Consider the following 12217-nt stretch of genomic DNA (forward strand, 5'->3'; position numbering starts at 1 on the left):
TGCAATGCTTTATGATTACAAGCAAAACAAAAAGCAACAAAACAAAAAAAAAATATAAAAGCAGATCTGTCACTGGAAAAATACTGCAGAAGTCCAACACTGCCTGGAATTGCTAGCATGCGCAGACAGGACAGATTGAAGATTTAATAAAGAAAAAAAGGAAAATCAGCACTTCAGATCTGAAGTGCTAAAGTTTCAGTTACCTAGGGTAAGAAAGGGCGTCACTGGAGTACCACTGGGTCCAGAAAGTTCTGCCGATTTTACAACGGGAACACTAAATGTAAACCCAATCTGCTATGAACAAGAGAGGTTTTTCAGATTCTCAAGCCACAGGAACTTCAATCGAATGCACACACAAAACCAAATCTGAAAGCTGCTCTTCACATTTGTAGCACGCATGCTGAATGACAAATTATAAGCCAGAAGCCTACATACTTTTCTCCATCAAGGCAGATTCTGCTTTAGTGTTCTGCAACAGCCTACTAAATGCCTAAGAAAAAAAGTCAAGCTCCTTTATTATTTTACTTACAGAAGACGTAGGTAGCACTTCTGCCTCAGTAGATTTCACAACTGGAGATGAAAACGCAAACTCAGGACTGCTAACAGTACTTGCTGGTTGTATCTGTATTTTCAAAAGAATTAAAGGTTTATATTTAAGAGCAACAACTACCTGAATTCACTACCCAACAGAAGTCCCGCAGTGACGTCGAAAAACCTGATGTTTGAGTTATTTTGCAGATAAAAGTAATAATAAAACACAGGGAAGTTTCCAAGTGGGTATAGGACAATATCTTCAAAACCAAATTCCAGAAACTGAGAGGAAAAGCTGGAGATGCTACTTAGGTCTAAATGCACGGAAAAGCAAGCCAGGAAGCTGAAGAACGGCAAACTCAGCCCAATGATACTCCAAGAACTTCAGCAAACACCTCAACATGTTAAAGCAGCTGTCTACTTCAAACCGTACAAAAAATATTTCAAGTACTCTGGAACAGATTAATGTTTATTTTATTGCAATAATATGCCAATTATTGCACCCTAGGCTCATTCTATGTGAGGCTTATATGACCACGTTACCTCTAATTTAATAACTTAAATAAAGTTGTGGTTTAACCATTGCAGGCAACTAAGCACCACACAGCCACTCGCTCACTCCCTCCAAATGGAACAGGGAAAAGAACTGGAAGTAAAGAAGTAAAGTTGTTAAATTTGAGGTAGCATTAATGACTCATCGCATGTAATGGCTACCTGGAAAGACAAATGCCATAACCCTGTACATACTCCCCACTCCTTCCCCTTCTTTCCCCCAGCATTTATTGCTGAGCACGATGCTAAATGGTGTGGAATATCCCTTCGGTCCTCTGGGCTCCGCTGTCCTGGCTGAGTGCCCTCCCAGCCTCTTGTGCATCCCCGACCTCCTCGCTGGCAGGGCAGCGTGAGACACAGAAAAGGACTTGTCACTGTGTAAGCACTGCTCAGCAACAGCTAAAACACCAGTGCCTTACCAACACTGTTTTGCTCACAAATCTGCAACACAGCATCATCTACTACGAAGAAAATTAACTCTACCCCTGCCAAAACCACTATAAATAACTTGGCATAAAGTCCACACCCCCCTTCCCCCGCAGACTTCCACAGCATTTGAAGCAGTTATACAATCACGTTAAATGGGAGTTGGCAGGCTCTAAGACTGAGAGAAGCAGAATCAAAACATTTATGCCTTTTTCCCCAAACTGGCATACAACCCCAATTCATTCAGCTGCATAGAAACTAATATTTGTTAGTTTCATGAGCACCACAGAAAAAGTCAACTCGCAATAAAGCAGTATACTCATTGTAAACATTATTTATAGCATAAAGATTTACCTTGCCCGCCGCCATCGCTGCTGCATCTGCCATGCCTGCCGCCTCCGTTGAATTTGCCACGCTTGTCGTTGCCGCTGTTGACCTTGATATGTCCTTTGTCATCAGCAGGTATGGCATGCCCGCCGCCATTATTGGACATGTCAAGCCTGAGGGCACTGTTGAACACGTTATGCCTGACGTCGCCGTTGTATAAATCATGTCCTCCACCTCCTCCTCTGATAGATCTGTCAAGTCCTCCACCTCTGATGGATCTTTCATGCCCTCCACCTCTGATGGATCTGTCATGCCCTCCACCTCTGATGGATTTGCCATGCCCGTCGCAGCTGCTGGAGTTGCCGTGCTCATTGCTGCTGTTGAAACAGCGCTCGGTGACGCTGAGACAGCGCTACTACCAACGAAACTAGAATTGAACTGAGGCAGCGATGCAGCACTGATGGGTAGGGGTATGTTTGGTAGCACTGGTTCCTCCACTTCCTAAAGTTGCAAATTTTAATTTTTCTTATACAAGACATACTACTTTCTCACCCCATCGCACCCAATTTATTAACAAAATTAAATAGAACAAAAATCCATACAAATTAAGAGAAAGCAAGTTTCCAGAAGAAATCCCGATCTCCCCACCTCTGTCTACCACGTCATTTTAATTTATGGCAGGCCTGCTTCCACATTATACTCTATTCAACAACTGTACAGCAAGAACACTGAAAGTTAACTCAAAACCTGTGCAGAACAGAGACGCACAGATCACATTTTTTTTCTTTCTTTTCTATACTTTAGTCATCAAAGCTCTGGAGAAGCATCATCCTTTCTAACTACCCTCGCATGGCTTCAATTAAGAGTACACTCTCAAGACAAGTGAGAAAGTGTTCCTCTTGCAAAATTAGGCGGGATAGCTGCCAAAGTTTCTAAAGTCACTACAGCAGTGAACGTGGAAAAAGGTAATGTTTAAAGAAGCAGGTAGGTTCAACAACCAAACTAAACACAAAAAGCACCAAAGAAAGTCAGACTAGCAGCACTGAAGATTGTGTTCTGGTAAATACAGTCTATACCATGTATCAGGATGCAAATATAAAAATCAGAAAACAGCCTCTTAACAACTTCAATTTTCATCCCTGCCACTTACTTTATTTGATTACTAAGATTGGATGAGTTATGTTTTAAATGGCATAGGAAATCTGACCAAAATTTGTACAGTACTATCATGATCTACTTAGAAATGACTAGGAAGGGATGTAAGTTGGTACTACTGATATTCAGTGCATCCTGTAGCTTACATCTGTTTCACAGTTTTGATTTGAAAAGTTTATGGAACTTTTGATATTTGGACCATTATTTTATTTGCGTTACAGGAATAAACAACAGTGTTTATGATTTCTTTATATTGCATCATCTGGAAGTCCCATTTAATGATTTGAAACTTAAATTAACTTAAATACTTAATATTAACTTAATATTAATTAAATACTTAATGTTAACGTAAATACTTAAATTAACTTACAGGCAGCTTATATAACATCCAATAAAAGAAAAAATAATCTGAATATTCATGGTCATAGTTTTATGGAATAGATTTTTCCTATTAAAATGAGAAAAAAACTCTCTCACAATGAGTTTGGTGAGTATCAAAAACTGAGTCATCGTTAGCAGACATGCAGAATGCTCTCTTCTACTACTCTTTTTCACACTCTTGGCCTGTATCTTTCTGTATGACTTAAATATGAAACCAAAAATTAAGCTTTTTTTTTCTTTTTATACTTGGCACTCGTTTCAAGTATCATTCCTGTAGAAAAACTATACAAACCTTCACCAAAACTTCTCTTCTTAGGACTCATTCATTCAATTGCTAACGAGAAATGTTATAGTTTGAAGAATCTCCAAGGTAAGAGAATTAAAAATTTCAAAATTACATAAGCAAAGTTCAGGTATTCAAACACAGGAAATCAATTGGAGCCTGCTCTGAAACCCACAAGAAAACAAAAACAATGCAAAAATAAAGCGGTATTGTTATAATTTACTATGATGCAATAAAACTGACACACTTAGCTAGTTACTTCAGTAAGCTCAGTGACAGCAATTAATTTAAGAGTCACTTACCTGTTCTTGTACAGCTCTTGATAAATAGTGTATTCCTCTTTCCCTTCTCATTTTGCCACCTCCGCTACTCACTCCTGAAGACAGACCATTGGACGCAGCAGTACTGAATTTGTAGCTGGTCACATTGCTAGCACACGACAGTACAGAAGTTGGGGGAAACAAGAGAAAAAAAAATTACCAGCCAAATTTTTTTTTCAAGATATTAGAGCTGTTATTAGTCCTAGAATTGAAACCTGCTGATCAGAAAAAAACTAAAGCTGTCTCACAAGTTGCTAAACGCTGGTAAATACTTGATGTTCTAAATAGGAAAAACTTTATTAACAGCAGCAATGAAAAGGACATACATAAGTGCACCGTTCACACGGGAACAATGACTAAGCCAGAAGACCTGAAATAGAAGAGCTGATTTAGATTGTTATTTTCCAGTGCTTCCTTTAAATAGGACTGGTTCTCTGATTCTGCGATGCACGTGTATCTTTTGCAGGGATATAAAAGAACAGCTCACAAAAATACAGAAAGAGTGCACATATGCACACATACACATGGGAAACACTGCCAACAGCTCTGATAGAATAGGGACGCCTTAGACTTGTGTGGCAAGGTAATATGGCCTAAGCTTCAGAAGCAGCTCTGGCTTTCATGTGGCCATCAGCAGGAACAGCAGAGGTGTTTGGGTATGCCAACATTCCAGAAGTCTTTTCAGACATGAATACAGATCCCTTTTGTAAGGCATACAAAGGCGTTTTTCTGGTACTTAAAAAAGCCTAGCTCAAAACCAGAAAGATATCCTAATCCAAGAGCAAATGGGGAAAAAATAACCCAAACCAGAAGTGGAATAGGGAATAACTCTAACAAAAGTACTATGGCAAGAAAATGAAGTATGCCTGGAAAAACCGTGACATCAAAGCTTATCTTGCAGCCAATCAGTCAGTCAGTACAGAAGTGCATTAGATCGCACTGGAAGACACCAGGTCAAACTCCCACAATACTGAGGAGGAGAACTGGTCTAAACTTGTCAAATACTTGACAACAGCCTGCTTAGCACTGTAACTGCATAGAGGAAGACAGATCCCTAAGGCATATGCTCAGACTTTTCTCTAATCCGAACTGTCAATCCATTAGAATTCTGAAAAAAGTCTTACATCAAAATAGATCTTCATTCAGACAACTATCGCTTGCCCATAACAGCCCATATTCCTCTTTCTGTTAACACCTGTGAGCTTCAAGGGGGCAAAGACAATTGTCAGCCTTCAAGCAAGTCTAATCTACAATTGGACTCAGGTTTAAAATATATACACACACACACACACACATAGATATATAGCATTGGTGGGCCAGAGATTTACTGAGTATTCCAACTCAACTGTCCAAAGGGACTCTTGCCAGCAGATCAGTGTGGTGCTCCTGCTCCAGAACATGGCACCCAACAGAGACCAGCATCACAAAAAACACTACCACCACTACCTACTCTACAAACAAAAGGTAGGGCACTGCAATAAACTTTGTGAACGAAATCAAAAGCAGTATGAGTTTGCTCTATCTCCTTCCTAAATGGAGAAGTAGAAAGGAGTTCTAACAGAGACAATTTAGAACAGTTTGAAAAAAACATAATTACAACCCAGCACCTGATTGCACCTGTACCAGAACCTTAAAGCCAGTCGCTTCCACCCCTAAAAAGGTGGTTGTTGTGAAGTCCAACTTTTAGATGCCAAAACAAAGTGTTGAGTTCTTTCTGCAAGCCAAAGAATGCCCATGGTCACATAAGAATTGCTTGGCAGATGAGCATAGAGTCAACAAAATTCCCTGCTACTGTTCTTTGAAAAGAGCGACCCCCTAAAAACCGAGTGCAAAGTCCCTTAACTCAAGCATTATTACCCAAAACACCATTTGCCCAGAAGGAAAAGCCATCAATATTATCTGGAGGATAACTCATTTGACCTAATCCAAGAAAGCAGTATAACACAAAGCAGTCTCCTCAAGAAGAAATTCAATTAATTCTGCTGGATTTTTTTTATTTTAGAGATGAGTTAGCATTTGGCCTCAAATGATTCTAAAGAACACATGGTCTTCATGTGAACTCAAAGCAGACAATTAACTTCATCATGAAAGGAGTATTAAAAAAAAGAATAATAAATCATAAATCTTCCTCCATGTTTTTGCTTAAAAAATAAAGAAAAAAACACATCAATAAACATCCTCCTGAACTGTAACTCACTTCCCCTACTTCACCTTCTAAAGAATACTTCAGAAAGAATCATCCCATTAGGACAGAGCTTTCAAACTGCAAGCAATTAAATAGCTAAAACTAATAGCTTTTCCCCTAGGGAACATTAGGAGGGACAAATTATTTTGTTATAAGTAAACTGAGTTATAAACCATGAAATATCTGTCAAAGCAAAATTTGTAACGCTACAGATTTAGTTAAACTACAAAATGAGCCATATTTCCTGTAGAAGGAAAAAATTAGGCCTCCAATAGCAAAGATCCTTTCTGTGGATACAGAAAACGTGCCTCATTTCCCATCTTCGTATCCTACTCAGAAGATAAACTTGGGATAAAAAGTGGTGTATCAGTACTTTTATTCTTGCTCATCTTCCTTCCGTTCATAAAAACAACAATTTTCTCAAAGTTATATTGATCTTCAAACACAATCCAGACTTTGCAGCTCCCTCAAAATACAAAATTTTCATTGGATTTCCCATTCCTTTTACTGAGAACTGTCACCACCTTTCAGGTGCAGACTGTACTGAAAAAGGAGATGTCTTTCTTCCTTCAAGTAAGTTTTAAATTAATAGATGTCATACCTTTCAGATGGTTCTGCTCGCTGTTCTGCAGGCAAAGTCTTCTCTCTCATCCCCTGCAAGTTAAGTTTAGTTCAAGACTTAGCTGAATATGTACAGAATACACAAAGTACCAACAACCACTTCATGTGGTTTTTTGTGGTTTTTATTTTATTTATTTATTTTTAATTTTATAGCACTGAATACACCTCACCTACTTAACGTTGTTCCCTAATTCAGCATTGTGGGTACAGTTCAGTTAAATTTTGGGGCTAAAGTAAGCACACTGCTTCACTCAGCATTGAGGACAAACTGATAGAACACTAAATCAAATTTGTCAAATCCTCTAACAAAGAAAGTAATTATTTTAAACAAAATGACAAAAATTGTGTGTGGGGGGGGGAGAGTTTTCATCAAAACTTGTGTTTGCCAACCCCGTAAAAGGGACATACTTTTCTGTTTTCTGTCATTTATGAACAAACAAGGAAAAAAAAAACCTCTACCCCCCTAAAAACTAAGCAGTTGCTGCTACATTCATTTTAGAACTTTACCAAATGGAGATTGTGCTGGCTAAACAATACAGAGATTGAAAGAGTTAAAAGCAATAAGCAACCAGTATTACTGTCCACTTTGATTTCCAGCCTAAGAAGCCCATACACTTAACACGTGGTCATTTGTACACTCAGACTGATACTGGAAACACAGATGTTTTCGCAGAAAGAGATGCCCATTTAATTTTATGGAAAATTTATTAGACTCCATCTACTCCAAAGCAATCAAAACCGATAACTCAGCACATTGTCAGAACTCTCACTTGGAGCACATAGCTCACCTGGAATAGTTTACACAGAACACGAGCATGTTTCATCAGTGACAGCTTTGTGTACATGAGAATATAAAAGGAAAACATTTCTGTCTTTTAATATTCTTTCACTGAGAACAGGATGACTCAATAGCACATCATGACATCGTGAAAACAACCACAAGACACTGAGTGTTCCAAAAACAGAATTAAATCCATAAAAGCTCAATCTATTTCACAATGGTTCCCACTGCCTTAAAGCTCGCCTCAAACATACTATCAGTACTTTTTGCAAAGATAGGATAACAATTGGTTTGAGAAACATTCCAAGACTGGAAAAAAAAAACAGGCACATAAGGACTCAAAAATGTACTCACTTGGAACTTTGTGTCTACTCTCTGGCAAATTTTGCTGGACTGAGTAGTTGAAGTCGGTGATGGTTCAGAATACCGCGTATAACGCATCGGTTGACGGTTTACCGTTGGTGTCACAAGTCTCTTAACAGGTGGAGGCTGGAATGCATTCTGGGATTCCAGCTTTGAAAGGGAAACAGCAATCAATTTATCCTTACGTCCACCCAAATTAATTCCAATATTTATTGATGAAAACAAATTACAGAACTATAAACCTCCCCCCATCGGTCTTGGCACTCAGTGAATACGATTTGAAAATTCTGAAGACCGTTCAACTTGTAGAGGGAAATCACCAGAAAACCAGTAACGAAATCCATAAAGCTATATATAAGTAGCCAAAGTCTGACTGAATTCCATTTCAAAATTTGGCAGTTAGCTTCATAGACAAAATAATTCATGCTACCATAATTAAAATAACCCATGTTCCTAGAATATGCTCCTATCTTTTCCTCTGCCCACACTGTGATTTTTTTTTTTCAGTAGCTTAATTCATTAATTTAACATTCGAAGTGTTAAGCAACTAATTATACAGGCTTCTGGGCTTCACATCCCCTACATTTTCCCTCTTCAAAGTTACACAAACAATAGAACACACTCAAAAAAACCAACTTGTCAGTCTTACAATAATCTCATTCATTAAAATATGATCCAATGCTTTACATGTGCATTAGATGCACTTCACGTAGTGGGTTTGACTTCCCTTTTCAAAGCATTTTCACAGACCAGAGTTAATTTTTAACACAGACCACTGCGTGTTCTGCAAAACTGACTTAACTGAACTGTCAGACAGAAAACAAACCCTAAAGGCTACAAGATTTACCGATGGCTCCGCCTGCGGTCTTAAGGATCAGAAAATACAGTCTTAGGAAGCATGCTATTGTTCAAATCAATACCAACAGGAAATTTTTGTTTACGCTGCAGCTTTAATTTCACAGTATCTCCCAGCTCTTAGTAATAGAATTCACACTCTCTCTAAAGTATATAAAAATACATCTTTCTAAAAAATATTACATTCAGTTTGAAACCTTGAATAAGACATGTTTTATGTAAGTTCACAAATCTACTTCGAGTGAACGACGGTTCATTGCTGGTTTTAAAGGTAAAAAAGAAAAATATTAATTCCCCCAGTTAGGCATTCAATACACCAAGAGCTATTCTGCCTGGTACAGCTCCTTGAAATAAGAAAAATACCACATCACTGCTACCCACTGCAGAAGTTTAGCCCGAGTGCACAAGTGTTCCATCAACCGCATGTTCACTTTAGCAGGAAAACACACGATCGTCTCCTCAGCAAATAATTGCTTCTCATCACGGGCTACCCTTCTCCCGCCACCATTATGAATTCTAGTATTATGAATAGACAATCTATCTCCTTTCACCCACTGACAGCTGCGTGCAACATTCATTTAGTGGCTGACAATTTCAGGCTCTCTGTTGCAAATCTGGCAGATCTTTCTTAATGCCTTATCACAGGTGTATTGCTATAATATAACTGAGAATTCACACCAGATTTGGTTTTAGTTATTTGGATAATATTTATGATATACTTCACTTCTCCATGCCCTTGTAATTTGGCAGATGGTGAAAAGATGGTCCAGGAAATCTGAGATGTTTGTAAACTCTGAAGTGATTGTAAACTTAATTATACATCCATCCAATCAAGGAATTAGCACAGAAACTTCTTGAGACACTGTCCCTTTTCTCATTAGAACAGAAGATGAAAAGTTTGCACATCTTGTTATTTCCTTCAGTCACCTGATCTTCAAGTGGTCATCTAAGGGTTTTGTAATTTAATAAGCCCAAGGATACCCCTAACTAAAGTCATCAAAAAAAGATGACTAGTTTTCATTTTTTAAAGAAAATGAAAGGAAATCATGCTTTACCACAGCATTATCACCAGTTCTGTGCTACCTCCAAATAGGAATTTAGGAGCGTAAGATTTATAGCGTCGGAAAAGAAAAAGAAAAAAAAAAACCTCTACCCCCCTAAAAACTAAGCAGTTGCTGCTACATTCATTTTAGAACTTTACCAAATGGAGATTGTGCTGGCTAAACAATACAGAGATTGAAAGAGTTAAAAGCAATAAGCAACCAGTATTACTGTCCACTTTGATTTCCAGCCTAAGAAGCCCATACACTTAACAAGTGGTCATTTGTACACTCAGACTGATACTGGAAACACAGATGTTTTCGCAGAAAGAGATGCCCATTTAATTTTATGGAAAATTTATCAGACTCCAACGATGGTTCATCGCTGGTTTTAAAGGTAAAAATGAAAAATATTAATTCCCCCAGTTAGGCATTTAATACACCAAGAGCTATTCTGCCTGGTACAGTTTTGCAATTTAATGATACCCCTAACTAAAGTCATCAAAAAAAGATGACTAGTTTTCATTTTTTAAACAAAATGAAAGGAAATCATGCTTTACCACAGCATTCTCACCAGTTCTGTGCTACCTCCAAATAGGAATTTAGGAGCGTAAGATTTATAGCGTCGGAAATTAACAATTTTCCTCCTCTTTACTTTGAATGGTGATAAAAAGCACAAAAACTAGTTTTCTGTGCCCGAATGAACACGGAAGTCTGTACAAAGTCTATATGACCACTCAAGCAGTATTTTTCTATTTGTGATCATTTCTTCAAGAGCAAACTTGCCTCAACAGGAATTTTAATATGCAGCTTCACCCCAAGTTGGGGGACAAGATAAAACGACTTGGTGTGTTCTAGAGTTGTTGCTCTCAACTTACAAAGATAACATAATTCTTAACCTGAGTAATCTTCACAGCCCATCATCTACTGTGGATACATGCCAATATTAACTTGATTTGATGTCTATGTTGTCACTGAGGTTTGAGAAAATTTTTCTAATAGTGATAAAGCATTGAAAAAGTTATCTACCTCAGCTTAAGACATTATTGGTTCTTACCTTTCTTCGTTTGGACTGGAAGTCAGTAATATCCAGTTTATCTATGTCCGGAGGCTGAGGAAAAAACAAAGCATAACTATTAGAGGGCAATTTTTTTCTCCTGAGAGAGAGGGTTCCCTGCAACAAAAATGTGGGGGTTCATGGTCAACTTACACAACACAGGAGCAAAACAGATGCCATTCTTTTAGCATCCTGTTGAAAAAACAGCGCAATAAATTAAACCGGCCACAACGTAAGGAAGAATAATTTTATCTTTATGCTTTGATGGCACATTTACTAAGTTTTATAAACACATGAAGCAAAAACAGATTAAAAGAAGTGCTATTTACCAACAAAGGGCTTGACAGCTTCTCCATTGCCTCCAAGATGCGCCGTGCTGAGGTACTTAAGGTAGCGTGGGACCACACAGTTTCTTGTCCAGCTTTCGCTCTCTTTTGTGCCTGAAAAATTAGCATTTTAAGTGTTACAATGGTCAATTCTGAGCTAAAGAGGCATGTATTTTACGTCCCAAGGCTACACTGATGATACAATCAATATATTCTGATGACAGAGAAAAATGCAGTCACTGGGAGTTTAAGCCATAAAGAAGAGAATACATTCGGAGTTTAATGAAGTTTACCTTGGGCCTCAGTGCATCTTGCACGTGCTTGTTGCACGAGCAATAAAAGAACTCCGTACTTGTAAAAGGTCAAGACGGATGATGCTAGGACTGCTAAGGCCTCCGAAGCAGTAATCAGGGAAACAGAACTCAAGAAAAGGCTTGTGGTACAGAAAGCATTTTCAGTAACAACACAGACCTCAGAGTTTCACGATGGTCTTGCTTCTATAGAAATGAGATTTTGAGCTGTGACTTAAGCTGTCACTTAGGTGACTGTTTAGGAAAGCTTCCTTTTAAGCTTTGAAGTATGTAAGCTGACAAATTGTTTAAGTTCAGAACTGGGTTTACAGTCTCTTGTTCTCTGACTGTATGCAACTTCTCATGTTTCAGACTGAAAGCAGAATTGCAGCGGTACCAGTCATACAACCATAATGATTATTGCCAAGATTACCAGAACTACTACTCGCAGAGGAGTTACGATGCTTACGCTGACTACAACTACAGCTCCTATGCTCCCTGTGACAGCATGCAAGCTGTTGGAGACTGCTCTTTAGGAGATTCTTTAATGGCTCCAGCTGTTTTTGAGGTAAAGATAGTGCACGCTTGCTGTAAAGAAAATATTTCACAGATAATACGTTGTACAGATTTGTGTGAATCAGCAAAAAGAATCCGAAGTTGAAAACATGCTTTCTGCTTAGTGTGAAGTTAAAAGAGCAGATTCCATTCAGAGGTGTTTGTATTT

The 12217-nt window shown here is 38.3% G+C and overlaps 1 protein-coding gene across 1 annotated transcript; it reads right to left on the bottom strand.

The window, feature by feature from the left end:
• Positions 1-1626: 1626 nt before the first annotated feature.
• On the bottom strand, positions 1627-11462 carry LOC310891726 (nuclear pore complex protein Nup153-like). Its single transcript, XM_083853967.1, has 7 exons — positions 11207-11462; positions 11031-11069; positions 10878-10931; positions 7917-8063; positions 6762-6814; positions 3958-4084; positions 1627-2337 (listed from the first exon to the last, which is right to left on the bottom strand). Exons 1-7 carry the CDS (start codon positions 11330-11332, stop codon positions 1768-1770), a joined length of 1116 nt encoding a protein of 371 aa, XP_083710093.1. The 5' UTR covers positions 11333-11462; the 3' UTR covers positions 1627-1767.
• Between the last annotated feature and the right edge of the window lie 755 nt (positions 11463-12217).

This window comes from Anser anser (genome assembly GCF_964211835.1).
Source record: "Anser anser genome assembly, contig: HAP1_SCAFFOLD_71, whole genome shotgun sequence".
Taxonomy (NCBI): domain Eukaryota; kingdom Metazoa; phylum Chordata; class Aves; order Anseriformes; family Anatidae; genus Anser; species Anser anser.